At 40.8% G+C, this 15407-nt stretch overlaps 1 protein-coding gene across 1 annotated transcript in view; it reads right to left on the bottom strand.

Annotated features, from left to right (window-relative positions):
* LOC138610992 (multiple epidermal growth factor-like domains protein 9) overlaps positions 1–15407 on the bottom strand; it is a 39157-nt gene that overhangs the window by 22957 nt on the left and 793 nt on the right. The window contains exon 2 of the mRNA XM_069683891.1: positions 10902–11106. Coding sequence (XP_069539992.1) covers positions 10902–11106 — 205 coding nt within the window. The remainder of the gene's footprint in view (positions 1–10901; positions 11107–15407) is intronic.

Raw genomic sequence — 15407 nt, forward strand, 5'->3', positions numbered from 1 at the left:
AAGTCGTTTATCGCTCACGGCCCAGCACGTTCACCGGTGATCTCAAGAGGCTGTATCGTCTCAGACTATAGCCGATGGGATCCGAGATTGGATGCACAGTAAAAGCAGCTGCCCACTCAGTTCCCCCTCTGTAGTCTTTGATTTCTGAAATCTACTGTTAACTTCTGATTTCACTTAGTTACAGCTTGATGGAGAGAATGAGACAAAAGGGCTTGCAAAGTATAAGTTGCATTTTACATCTGACCATTGTAACAGGAAAATAATAACAGGAACTTTCAATTCGTTTTGCAGTCATAAAAACCCAGGATATGATATGAAAATGGCTGAAAAACCATCCAATTATCAGTTTGGCAATGCAGAAAAAAGCAAACCAAATCCAATGAATCACACAGGAAAGTCCTAAATGCACTGTTCTGTCTTCCTCATAGATGATGAGCAGCTTAAGACTAAGATCATCACTTATTCAGAAATTTGTCATCTAATATGCATCCTGCAAACCCACCAGGTCCACGGTTACCCCAGCAGAGAGGGGACTGGAGGAGAGATTATAGTCTTGGATGTCCGGAGATGATGCTTGTCAGAGGCTAAAACCTTCTCCCTCAGTGATCAGTAATCCTGGTGTTAATTTGTGCCCTCTTGTCCAGGAGGAGGGGGATGTTATTGTTTTGGTGTGATTTCACTGCGCTGTGCTGTGCTGGCCCAGCCGCTCTGCGTCAGATCTGCATGTTAACTAGGTCAGTATTACATGGGCGACAAAGCTTAACCCCATTCTGTGAGTGCGGCGGTAACGCTTGCCCATCGGCTGTGACTCGTGTCGGATAAAAGCAGACAGTCACAAACATCCTCTCTGCAGCAGGGAGGTGATCGCCAGTTTAATTACTGAGAGGTGAATGGTTGGCGGAAATAAAAAGGGAGCAACACTAAGCAGGTTTAGTTGCATTGCTGGGTGTGCAGCCAAATCCTGAAAGGGTGTGTTAAGCAAGCGAATAAGAGGACTTGTGATCCACTGTTCCTGGGTCATGCCTGGCTCTGCCAGCCAAAGTCTTCAAAACAAGTGTGGACTTGGCCAAGTGTTTAGAAGAGCAATGAACCTGTTTTTGTAGAATGAAGGCTTCCAACATTCAAGTTATGTAATGAAGGTGAATTCTGTAATGTTTTCAGATTGTTTGATAGTGTTATATAATGGATTTGGGAGTGTGTTAAAAAGTCATATACAGACCATGTACCAGAGTTGGAGCCACTCAGGTTTGATAAAAGTTGATAAAATTGAAACACATTTGACTGCAGACACATTTTTGGACCCTTTGTTTGAATCTTTCCAAGCTGTATTTTTTTTACAGATTGCAGTTCATATTATGTCTCATGTTATGTTATGTTAGAAGAAGTATACTCTTAATGGTAAACAGACTGCACTTATATAGCGCTTTTCTAGTCTTCAGACTACATGTCACATTCACAGTCATACAGTGAAGGTAGAGTGCCAATTTCCAATCACGATCTATGTAACGATGCAACCATCCCTGCACTCTCACAGTTGATAGCTATGCCTTTGGGAGTGTCTTGCCCAAGGACACTTCAACATGTAGACTGCAGCAGTGAGGAATTGAACCGCCAACCTTCCGACTGAAAGACGACCGACTCTACCACTGAGCCACAGCCGGATGTGGACCTGATGGGATGTGAAAATGACAGATTTTAAATATCTTTGTCAGTTTCATTTCATTGTCCAGTAAAAAGGTTAAATCGTGTTCAGATCGCCTTACTACTCATGTAAGTTTGACCACGGGCTCGTCGTTGATTAAACACAATTATCAAGTATTCTCCCTTCTAGATATGTCAGAAAACCAAATGCTCTCATGTCTGGGTTAATAACATCATCAAGAGGTGAGCGCAGTTCTGTTTATTTCACCGTCTCCTCCTGGAAATGGGTCTTTATTAACTTTACTGGCAGCAACTGTTCCTCTAAGCATCGGAGCGTCGTCCATCTGTCTCTGTTGAGTGACAGTTTCAAGGAACGCGTCAGACACAATCTGGCTTACTCCAGTGGAATGAAGCAAAAATAGACTGATTTTGCTAAAGATTTATGGTTTCTCTAGTCTGTCAACACGACCAGACATTCAAACAACTTTTAAAATGCTATTTTTTTTTTTTTAAAGGACTTCTGATTTACCCTTTCTGACACAATCTGAAGACATCAGAAGATTATCAAAGCTTTTGTAAGAGAATGTGACAAAAATACACCACTCAGCATGAATTCCCCTATTTGAGTCTTTGCATTTAGATTATATGTAATCATGAATGTGAACGTTTTGCTTCCTTTCTGTCTTTACACACTTTTAAAATTGCATAGCAAGAAGACTGGCCGAGCTCTCTTGTTAGCTTGCTGGACATGAATACATCTGAGACTCATCAGATTTTGTTGACAGTAGAGTAATATAGCAAACAGCTGGAGTGTGAAGCTAGGTCTGTCTCTGTTCCCAGTCTGAGTGCTTAGTTTTGCCTAACATGTCCCATCTGTGTACAGGACCTGCAGGGTGTGATAGCAAACAAACACATCCAAAATGTGAGACTAGTCCTTCAAGACAAAGTGACACTCCTCTAACACAAACACACATACACACAATTGCAGAGAAGGTCTCAGCCTCTGAATTAAAAATGTTTTTACAAAAAACTTTTGAATAGCCACAAAAAAAGTGGCGTATTCAAAGGGCAGTATCAGTATGTGCACTGCGCACACAAACACAGATGGGGCAGTCCAGTCACGCACTGACTGCAGGTCTCCCGAGTGAGGCCATCAGTCAGGACTCAGACATGTGGCTCTAACCCTGCAGCCCTGCAGTCCACTGCTGCTTTCTGAAGACAGCAGTTCCTCTTTATTAGGCAGCAACACAAGGAAGTCAAATGCTTGACTGAAAACAGATGCTGTTGCAGTACATTCTGATGTTAAACTGCAACCTATAGCTCCTGAAACCGGCTTAGTACGCCATGTGTTTATGTTTGATTTACAGTCATTTTAGCCAAAAATAACAATGTGAAATTTAAATTTATTTTTAGTCTACATTTTCTCTGAACAACTGGATATAAAACATCTATATACTCGGGGCACTGCTTCCTGAGATAATCTGAATTAATCTACATAAAAAAAACACTCCATTATTTTCTCCAGTACTGTGTGTGTTGTCAAACAAACTGCAGTCGATGCAAAGTAAAGATACATTGATGTCAATGATGCATCCACTGCACAGTGACACATGATGCAGAGGCGGAAACATCTGCACCCACAATCAATATTTCATTACAGACTGAGGCAATTTCATACAGTATTGTCAAAAGAAAAGCCCACAGGGTCTGACCTAAATGCAGCACTGATACAACTGTAGTGACAGAAACAAGTGGTTAAAACTGCCCTTTTGTCAAATAATGGCATGGCCCAACTCAACCGATGGGGTAACAGTGTGTGTCCATCTATCATCACATGATTTGTAGAAAGACTGCAGGCAGACTGCCACAATATGACGACAAGAGGAGGAAATCTCATTAGGGTGGTTACAGATTACACGTCACCCGGCTCCACGGAGCTGCTCACACTGAGGGAATGTTATTAGCTAGGGTTTCAGTGAAGTTTAATGTTCCTGGTTATGAGAAATTGGACAATTTACAATTAGTTTAGCAATACCAATCTAAAATAATCTGGTACCTATCAGTTACTTTTCTATTTCAAGGGGAGTTACCAACAGTAGCATGTAAGCATATTCCGTGAGCTGATGGTGTGAATGAATATACTGAAGTGGACCAGGAACAGAACCCTGTGGTACTCCCGTTTTAGTCTTTTAGTCAAAATGTCCAATACCTGTGTCGGAGCCATTTTAGCATGTGTGTTATTGTTGTCTTATGTTGTACATATTTTGGTTGATATATTGTTAGAATGATTTACTTTGACCACTAGGGTGTGCATCTGTGTTGGGTACAGGTCACATGATAGGTCAGGTGTTTTTAGGTCACGGGAAACAGGAAGTTAGTTGGCGTAGGTGGAGGGAACAAATGGTTGTTACTCATTCTCGTTGTCATCTCATCAAATGGTAATCACTTTATGTCTGTTTCATCCTTCTGCAATAAATGGGAACATCACCCAAAGGTTGTGATCATCTTCACTCTGAAGTGTCATTGGATACACGTCAAGACCTTTTTTTTATACACCTATGCAAGTGACTAATGTCAGGACATTGGAACTGTAGATAGTCCCTACAACCTACTTAAAACCAAATACCTGCAAAACATAAAACAGCCTCGGGTGTAATTTGTGTTTGGCGCCATTTAGTAAATGTCAACATGCTACCACGCTAAAATAAGATGAACTTGGTAAACAATACCTGTCACATTAGTTAACATTCTGAAAGTAAGAATGTTAGCCTGCTGAAGTAAGCATTTAGCTCAAAGCATTGCTGTGCCTATATTCAGCCTTAAACTGTTACGAGCATGACTGTGGCCTAATGAGTGAGAAATATTCTCCATTATGAAGTGCTTTTCTGCTTCGTCTGCGAAATATCCATACCCGCACACTTTTCCTAACATCAGAAATGGGCCAGCTGTGCACGGGTGAGAAAGTAACCAGGATTGGAACTCATTATCATTATTCTTATTGGCAGACGATAGTGTTATATCCCACATCCATCACAAAAAAAGTCTATAACGTAAAATGGATAGTAGCACAGGATTCCATGGGCTGGAAGAAATAGACTCTGAATATCACATTGAATAATGTGAATTGTACAATATCAAACAGAATAAGCACAGCTTCATTTAGCAAGGAACTAACAGGACAGTCAAAATAAACTAATTTAAGCCTTTGATAAAAGTCCCAGCGACAAGGCTGCATATCAAAGTCCCTTCTTCAAAACAGCAAACTCTTTCTTTGCCAGTCCAGATGTACAGTGCATTACCCCTGTAGGGCAGTACATTGGGTCAAACCAAATACACAGACACACACTGAACACTGCTATAAACTAGGTGTGAACTTCAGCCAGGCAGTGAGCATAGGTCATGTTAATATCAGGAGTTCTTGTGAAGGGTGGGTTAATCAACAACCCAAAGCCCTAAAATGAGCCAGATGCTTGTTTGTACTGATAAACGGCAGTTTCCCCATTTGATGTACCGACAGGGATCTATGCTGTGAGGGTTCATAAAGGGGCATAACGCTACTATCAAATCTCTTTTTTCTTTATTTTTCCACAAACTTTGGGTCTAAATTGGTACAAAAAGGTTTCTCCAATAAAAAAGCGCTCCAATAAAAATGCTTCAGCCAGCAGCCGTGAAATGGGCTGAAATGTTATAATGTTATATAATAGCACAATGACGGTCGCTTTCCTTTTTAGGCTGTTTGCCTTCATCTGACGTCGAGTTTGTTTCTATTTCTTTGGATTTTCACTTATTGTTGAAGTTGTATCTGTAGTCGTCGATCTTTTCTTTGTTTGTTCAGCCATAGTAGATTACTGTTTACTCACTTGCAGAGACCGGAAAAGCAGCCACTTAGCTCCGCCTACCCTCTCTGGCAGACCAACCACTGCTGGCTGATGGAAAATGTGTCACTAACTGGGCGCCGCTTGAGATTTCAGACACCCAGTCTGTAATGATACTATACACTGCAAATGCAAAGGCTTTCATCAGTGGGCCATAGCCTCAGTCACCATTGTGTTACCTCATTCAGCACTTCTGGTTTCTGTAAGCATTGCGAGGAAACGGTAAACTAATATGGCTGAACAAACAAAGAAAAGTTGGATGACTACAGATACAACTTCAGAAATAAGTGAAAATCCAAAGAAAAGGAACAAATTCAACACTCAGATTAAGTCAGTCTACAAACAAAAGCGAAGAAACGCAAGAGTTAGAACCATGACAAAGGGAGCCAGCCGTAGACGTCTGGATAAAGTGGGAAGTGTGCTCCCATAATTACTGATTATCACCAGTGGGTGTGCTCAAGAGCACAAAACTGAAATATTTGAGATTGTATCTTTAATGTCTGAAAACATGCAAGTTGCTAGTCCAAGGCTGCCTCGATCATTAGGTTTTTTTTTATGTTGAGCGACTTAAGTGCTTTAAAGGGTTAGCTTGGATCCAACACAACCCAATAACACACACCAACTAACTGGTTAAGACAACAGTAGACAACTCCTGTGTCCTTCAAGGTAAATGTACTGTTTTTGTGAGTCTGCTGGCTCTGAAAAGAGCATGGTAGCTCGTCCAGGTTAAAAAAGAAATCACACATTAATGAAAAGGTCTATTTTGTGTAAGAATCATTTCTGTAATGTTGTCAGACAGTTTGAATAACAATCTGAGCCTGTCAGTGATAAAAACAAGAACTGTACAGGACGTACTTTGATCGGGCTTATTTGCCCTGAAAGATTACGTTGCACCCGTTACAGCCTGTCTCGTGGCTGCCGGATTAAGATCTACTGGAGCACTTCCAAAACTTTTAGTGCCTCTTTGTCATCAACACCCAATAATATGAAAACATAGGGCCCAGCTTTAAAATACCCTTATTCCGCTATATGGATTCAAATAAAATATGTCTATAAGAGCACCCACTGAACCTCCATAGGGTTGTTCTACCTGTATGATACTGCTGAATGGCTGGGCCAACCATTTGCTCTACAGAGAAGGTCTTGCTCTTTCATTTGTGTGAAGTGATGCAGAATTCTGACATTTGCATTGATGTTTTAGAAAGCTGAAAATAAGTATTCTATTACAGTCCATCCTGGCTGCTGGAAATATCTCCTTGTGATGACACGCCATCTATATTTGGCCAGTTATCTAGACGAATGCAAAACCACACAAAAACAATGACTCAAAAATTGCAGGGAAAATTATTATTGCTCAGTAAGAATGTAGGAGAGTCAGCATCACGTCATAACCAAAGCCATGCACAGATCCAGATCTCTGCTTTCACACCAAAATAAAGAAAGCCTTTTAGATTAGAGCTCTGTCTGGCTTAGAGCTATATATTGTTCTGCAGTTATGTAACGCTGTGTCAGACAAAGTGTGGAGCTGCTCCATTACAGTGAACAGACTCAGTTATACATGTATGCCTGTGAATAAAAATAAAATCTGAACTTTGCAGCTTTTCCTTCTTGCAGTGAACCTATCTCTGCCAGTGTGCTTCTATCACTGCTCCTGACATCATTAACAGCTGACATGAGTCTGATGGAGTGAAATCACAAAAGGGGCCAGGCTAAGTCAGCTCTTGTCTGAGTATAAATTAGAGGTTATGTAATATAGCCTATGACATTTAATAAACTGCAGCTGAAGTACAAATTGACACTGGAGGCTGCTGAAGGCTAACACTGCTGCTATCCAGCTCCTGTCTGTAGAATGCCCTCTTTATGCCGGCTATGCTTTTTTACACTGAGTCCAACAACGCCGGCCTGTTGCGGCCCCAGTGTGTGATTTTACACACTCCCTGCTGGCTCCCACATTTACACAGAACTTTGACTCTTTGCTCTTCGACTACCTCAAGTGCCAGGTTAAAGGCAAAAGGACATCACTCCCCCCTTTCTGTCTTTGTACCTTATATACAAAACAGTGAGGCGGAATTAAAGCACAACAGTGTTGCCTTAAACAGACTATGCAAAAAAGGCTACAGTAAAAAGAATGGAGACAAAAAAAGAGTTATAATGTCTCCCTTGATGAGCTAAAAAAACAAGTAATATCTTATGTAATTAATCTAAAACCAAAGTGTAAATTGACCATTTACAAGGGGTCATGTGCCGCACTGACATGTTATTGTTGGCAGAATTGTATTTAATGCCATCTACAAGGCCACCAAGACATTAGATGGCCTTGCCTACCCAGTGTGCATCATTTTCGCAGGACCATGGCAGTTACACCTACTGTGTTAAATATCACAAGGTTCCAAGAAATGTACACCAAACATATGAGCTAATGATGCCAATTCACTGTCATGGTAATGGACAACAACTAAAGCACCGACTTGCTCCATCTCAGCTTGATTGCTCATTACTTAATGGGAACGAAACCTAAAGCAGCAGGCCGGGGGGTAGGAAAGCTGCCTAATCTGTATAACTCACAGTGATAAGCCCCTGAGGGGGGCTAGGCTATGCTAACAGGGTTAGCAGCTACCAGGCTTGGCTCAGACTGTCTGAGAAGGACTGTATTAGGTGTGTTACTATGTGAAAGCAGAAAGCCCTGAAATAACCCTCCTGGATGCACCTTCACCTACATCCCATTGAGCTCGAGACACGGCATTTTATGCTTCATAAACATGAAAAAGACTGTCTCCTGTTTCCAGCAGGACTTCACCTTTTAGGATTTAGCTTATGTAAGTCTGTACGGTGACGTATTTTTCAGAGCATGACAACACAAATCCTCCACACACTGTTGAAAAGCAGCAGCATTCCTTTTCATGGTTAGAGGCAGAAAGTGCAGCCGCTATTTTTACCACGTTCCTAACCCACACACGCAGCCTCTTTTCCAAGTTGCAGCTCTTGTGACTTGCGGAGAAGCTGCATGTATGGTCTGCTGTGTTTCTTCTGGCTCTGGATTTGAGGGGTAAGCAGGATCTGAACATTTTGCTTCCTTCTGGGAGGTCTTCGGGACGGTTGCCTGACTTAATGGGCAGGGCCATGGAAATATGATGAACATTAACCAGAACATCTGAGCCCCAGAACATCTTGTCTTATCTTTATGACATAACAAACAGTAATTCACAGCAGACAGTCTGTTTAGTAGTACTTTTGCAGCGCAAGATAGAACTACTTTCAAAAGCTGAAACCACTTTGCAGGTACACGACACATCTTCAAGAAGCCAAGTAAATCGGCCGAGCATATAATGCAAAAAACAAGTGAAGATACCTGAAAATATTAACTTATTCTCCAAATAAATCTTAACAGTCTGATACGCAGCCTTTGTTTAGATCACAGTGCCATAATTAGCTGTCTTGTTTTTCCCACGCTCGAATGAATGCTGTGGTGGGCTGTCATCAACTCTAGTTACTCTGTGGTCAACACATTGGTTGTCATTTACTCATGGCAAGGTAAACAGTCAGTTTGTAAGCTTGTATGTTTGCATGGCAATAAATGCTGGTGTTTTGACCAAAGGTGCACTTGCATGCAAATCATTTCATCACATGCTTTTTATGCAAATCAGGTAAGCATTGAAACATAACCACAAGCTTACACCTAAAGTAACAAATGTTCCTAAATCTATACTTGCACATTTCTCAGTGTATTTTGCCCGTTTGCAGCAAATAATACATTCACAGAGTACAAACTTGCTTCTTAAAATACCGTCATTCTTTTACCCTCACTGACATAAGTGAGTTTTCATTTGTGGTCTGATCACATTCATTTTGTGTGGAAGGTTAGGCCATGAGCCCAGGATTAAGCTTTAACATTTCTGATCCAGTGAAAAAAGAATCTTATTGTTATGCGGCCTTCTTTTTTTTTACTTGGAAGCGGGAGAAAAGGTATAAACACAAGATGTAACCTATTATCAGAAATGTGTTGTGAGACCGTCACCTACACACCTCAACAATGACAAAAAAAAGTTGTTTTGTAGGAATTCTTTTTGAGTTTGCCATTTGTCATCTTTTACTTAGGAGCATAATTTTGTGTCGATTAGAACATAACCCACAGCCTCAGTGAGCGACAACTTTTGGCTATTGTTAACACCAAACATATATACCAAATCAAAAAGCAATGGGCTAGCCATTACATCACATTTTTAATTTGTTTTGGAAAAAAGTATGGGTAAAGTTAGAGTTTTTTTCCAGGCCATCAAAAGAATACAAGTCAAATATTCACTCTTCATTAAGAGTGGTCTCCACCATCTCCTAAGAAGCTCTTTGGATGTAAAAGCTCTGCTTTGTTCAACAGCTGCAATTTGGTGCATGGCAGGCACTGGATAGTGTGTTTATTCAGAGGTTAGAAAAACAAAAAACAAAACGGCTTTCTATTACTACTGGAAAAAACTTGATATCTGTGATTGAACCAAACAGTTACATAGCAGGTTGTAAAACTACAATAATGAGCTTATGAGCTTTATAAAACTGCACAATCGAGCAGTGATAATTCTCTGTGGATTCATATATACAACTCCTTTCATTTAACACCACTCATTTAATGCAATTTTTATAAAAGCCTCAGTGTTTCTCACGCGTTGACAGTGTAAATGTGGCCGGGGCAGGGAATATATTTGGATAATGAAAATATTGTAAAAAATACATTATACTAAAATAGAAAGACAGCATAAGTAGGCCAACATTAAACAAGAGTGGCTGCATCTCAATCATTTACAGCATGGACATTATACCACAGAACATCTCTTTCACTCTGTGTTTCTATGCAGAGCGTGTGATTGTGAGTAGATCCTTCTCAAGAAAGGAGAACAAAACAGGTATGTGCGAGGTAGAGCGAGGGGAGATCATCTACTTATCAATCTCAGATGCCATTGCTTTCTCAGCAGGAATAATAAAAAAACAAAAAACAGATGTAAGAAAATTGCTGAGACATCACTTGCTGAGAATGTTACACATGTGAGGTCATAGTGACCTTGACCTTTGACCACCAAAATCTGATCAGCTCATGCGTGAGACTAAGAGGAAGTTTTTCCGAAAATTATCAGATAAGTGTTCCTGAGATCGAATAAAGAACAATGCCTCGGGGTACGACGGGGCACGGAGGCATTACAAATGGATTACTGCAGTCTTAAGCTTCACGATGGTGTAGTTTCAAACATGTTAATATCATCGAAACACAAATGCAATGACATGTAGTTTTTATTCCCTGATTACAGTATGTTAACAACACACGATCGCCTCCATCGCAGCTACCACAGGGTGTGTTATTTCAAGTGAGAACCCGACATAAGGAGGAGAAAGCAGCCTCACCTGTCACAGAGGGGGTTCACTGCACCATAGGAGTCGCAGGCGCAGGGCAGGCAGCCGCTGGTGCCGTTTGTGAAGTATCCCTCCTCGCAGTCCTCACACTGCAGACCAGTGTAGCCCAACAGACACGAACACTGACCGGTCTTCTGATCACACTCCTCTGGATCCAAAATCCCCTCACTCCCACTGCTGCAGTTACAAAGACCCTCTGGGTGGATGGATTGAAGTGCACAGCAGAAGGGAGAGAAACATACGAAAATACTGCATGAGTCAGGAACACTATATAATTATTCATCTTGAATTTTACTTCATTTTATCTACATAGTCATAAACTCTATTTGTATGGCACATTTCATAATTAAATGCAACTAAAGTGCTTTTCAAAAAGGAAAATTACACGACAAAAAAGGTCAAATAAGATAAAAAGATAACAAATTAGAATGCATACATAAGATGAAAAATAAACTATTCTGATAACTAATAAATTGTTATTTTTTATTGTAAACACCAACTATTTGTTCCATAATCTCTACTTTTCAAATGTGAAAAATTGCAATTATTAAAAATAATCTCTTTTTATTTAATTATTATTTCATACACACTTGTGTCTCTTTTAGCGCCGTGGTTTAACAATTTGAAGCACGGTAAAAAGCTATTTTATTGTAAGAGAGATGTCCATGAGATGGAAGTAGACGGTAGCTCAGTCTGTAAGGACTTGGCTTGGGAACCAGAGGCTAGCCGGTTCAACTCCCGGTACGGACCAACCACGGATTTGGGGCTGGTAGCTGGAGAAGTGCCAGTTCCCTTCCTGAGCTCCATCGAGATGCCCCAAAGCATTGAATACCCCACTGCTCAGGAAGCATGTCCATGTGCAGCTCCCTCACTCATATGTCATATATATTATATATATATATTAGTGCATGTCCATGGAGTCCTGTCTGTGCATGTCCTTATTTCAGGCCTTTGTAGCATGTTTGTAAAACCAGAGTGAAAAGATTGAATTTCCCCTCAGGGATTATTTAAGTACATCGTCTTCTTCTTCTTAAAATGTTCATAGTTACCAGCCATGCACGCATTTCACGGAAATCAAGATGAAGATGAAGATTAAAACATGTAGAGAACGTTTTAACGACAGGTCACCAAGGAAAGATTTTAGATTTTTGAGTGTCAGAGTGACTTTAAAGTGTTTGTTACGAGAGGAGGAGACCTCTGTTGACAGTTTGGCTCCTGTTAAACAATGAACAAACAATGTACGCCAAAATGTCATATTCATATGATGAATTTAAATCATGTAGATTTATGTCAGTCTAAAACAAAGATGGTAACCCTGGTAAACTGAGTTGACTGAGCAATGAAGGATTCTGTACAGTTTAAACTGGTGCAACCAGAAGATACAATGACATACATGTGGATGACCCTGTAGAGCACAGGGTGGCTATCTATTATTCATCTGATCTCAGGTTAGGTGTGGCGTGTGACGACTGAATGCCTGACTCGACGTCTCTATTCGGGGCTCAGCAAGCTAACAAAGAAAACAGACAGGGAAAAGAGAAGTGAGATTAAAATATAAATGTTTTCAGAGGTGGTTTGCTCACAGGTTGAGCACAATACCTCAGCTAGCAATAAGATAAAGAGGAAGGATAGCTGAATTTTAATGTATTATGCCCTGGCGTCCCACTCAGATTATGCTCCTCTTCCACTGCTGCTTGGATTTTTATGTAACTAAGAAATGCCTGTAGTTATGCAAGCCAGTGGAGTGTACTGTCAGACCATTTGCTACAGTAAAGGCCACTGAAGAAGAACTGTCGGGCCCTATCAAGCCGAAAATGTGTGAGATCCAGTGAATGCTTTTCACCTCTCACACACTGCAGTTCATTGTTATTTGCAGGCGTCCTCTAGGTGTGGGGATAGGGGCCGTGTGGGGTGATCTGTAAGGCCCCACAACAGGTTTGATGAAGATTGGACTGGACCCGTGTGTAGCGGAGAGAGAAGGGCGAAAAGAGTTCACCTCTCCTATCTCTCTGGCTGCTGTAAAGTGGTGTGACAGCATGGCTGGTATTCAGACACGGGCAGCGGCAGGCTGTTCAGGACAAGTCACGTCATAAAACTCCTCTCTTTCCTAATTCACCTGTCTGTGCTGCCACAGAGAAAACAGCAGCAATGGGAGGCGCCCCTGCACAGAAACAATTGCTGCACTTTTAATTTCAAACCCCGTTATCAGCTTTCAGAAAGCACTGAAAGAAAAGGAAGTCTGAAGTATGTGAAACACACCTTATATCTGTCTGCAGGGCGTCTGCCCTGACAGAGCATGCATATTGAGAGTTGGTGTGAGGCGTTTACCCAGGTGACGCCCTTTGTTGTTGACGTGATATTATCATGTGAGACGCCTTAAGGCTACAACAATGACGAGCGCTGAGGTTCCTCGATGTACTTTCTATAAGGCAACTTGAAGCTTTTGTGTATGACCTCACACAAGGTAACATATTTCATTCTGACTCTGGGATCCAGATAAACAGCAATAAATTACATCAACTGATGTATTATGGAAAAACCCAAACAGTGAACACGACGCCATTTTAGCTAAATTCATGTGAACGGAGGAGGATCAGGTCCACATGTTAAAAATGTATTTGTGTTCTGACTTTGATCTCAGCATTCTGACTTCTTCATTTCTAACAAAGAATTATTTCTCCTGAAATTAAAGTAAGATGTTTCATCTCAGAAGCCAGAATTTAAACTCAGAAATCATACACATTATTCACATGTTTCCTGATACTCATTATACTGGCACAAAATACTATAATCAGCTATCATACTTTAACTAATTGAAGTATGACAGTGGATAAAAAGGCTGCAACTTGATGTTATTAGCGTTACTATTGAATGTGTCACTATTTTATCCATTTCTGGCCCTATCTTCCTGTTGGGTCTATAAATAGTCAGAAATTGTGAAAATTGCAGTTTCCTTAACCGTGTCTTATATTCCTCATTTCATCCAACAGACAGTCTGAAACCCAGACATATTCCAACACACAGGATAAAGAAGTCGCACGAGGCTGGAAACAATCAATATTCCATATTTTTGCAAAACAAAAAGGGAGAAATAATGACTCTATTTATTATCATTGTTGTTTTCCCCTCTTACTAATATATTACTTTGTATACATTTATAAAACACACCTATAAAACTCCAGAGACAAGTATGTGATTCATGACAGAATTTTCAGGTGATCTGAACAGAACATCAGTGAAAAAAAATGTAAAAAATGTAACTGTTCAGGAGAAGGACAGCACCAGATGCGTCCCCAACTACAACAATGAGAACCCTGGTCATGCTGCTTTTTCCATTTCTTTTAAAAACAAGAGCCAGTAATGACCAGATCACAGCAAAAACAGCCAGTTTGATCAGCTTTTCTAATCCTCCTCCTTTCACTGAGGTTAATGCTGACGGTAAGGTAGTCCAGAGCCAGAGAACAAAGGGTCAATGTAAAAAACATGACAGAACCCCTGGGGTGGAGGGCCAATATCAGTCAGAATATGAAATAAAATAGTCTCAATTTTATGTTCTGGCTTGGGGGCATCGCAAAATAACAATCAGAATATGGCATTTTCTGGCACGGTGAAAATTAGTTTTTTTTAGACAAAAAGGGAGAATAAAAAATGTTGCAATAAATGTAAAGCCATTTTTATTTTATCTTCATGTACTTGACATTTTTCTTTAAGTGTACATGATTGAGGAAGAATGAATAGGCTCCATGTCCTCATAAATAGGGGAAACCTCCTCTCATGTGCTCTGAAAATCACACCTTAGGCTTCAGCAGACTTCCCCCAACATTAGGGACCCACTCTGGACAGGATCCCTCAGCCTGTGCTGCTGTGTTGTGCTGGAGAACAACACATCCACATGGATGGGATGTGTGAGGTGTGTGAGAGGAGTGGCTCTACCGTCATTGCTCATTCATGGCTTGGCCTGCATGGCCATTTTGGTTGGATGGCCTTGTTCTGTGCATGCCATGCAAACAACAATAGAGGGGATGGAGCAGCTATTTTAGCAGCTTCTTGTAATTTCCTGTCAGTATCAAACATGCCTGCTCTAACACAAAGGGATCACGGGTCTGTATGGGTTCTGTGTGCACTGATGGATTTGATAAATTGACTGAACAACAAGAGGATCAACCTCACACCCCCTCACAGCCCCCCTTTTTTCAGCCCACTGTAACTGTGGCATCCTATAACAAAAAGGCCTCTGAAATATAATATAGGCTAAACACGAAAATACACGGTGGATGTATAGTGCATGAATAATGTTCTTAACGAGATAAGGATTTGGTGAATTCCCTTATCTTTGCATGGGTACACTGTGCAATTTGAGGGGTCTGTCCATTGTTGCCTTCTGGTTTATTCGGTCGCTCTGCGTCAAAACCACCGTGCGACCACCCTGCTCCTTCTAGCAGACTCTATTAGACATGGATGTTTTTCTTCTGTACATGAATGTACTTAAAAAAATCA

This window comes from Semicossyphus pulcher, unplaced genomic scaffold, assembly GCF_022749685.1.
Source record: "Semicossyphus pulcher isolate SPU_LCO1_2020_fin unplaced genomic scaffold, fSemPul1.0.p SCAF_6, whole genome shotgun sequence".
In the NCBI taxonomy this organism is placed as follows: Eukaryota; Metazoa; Chordata; class Actinopteri; order Labriformes; family Labridae; genus Semicossyphus; species Semicossyphus pulcher.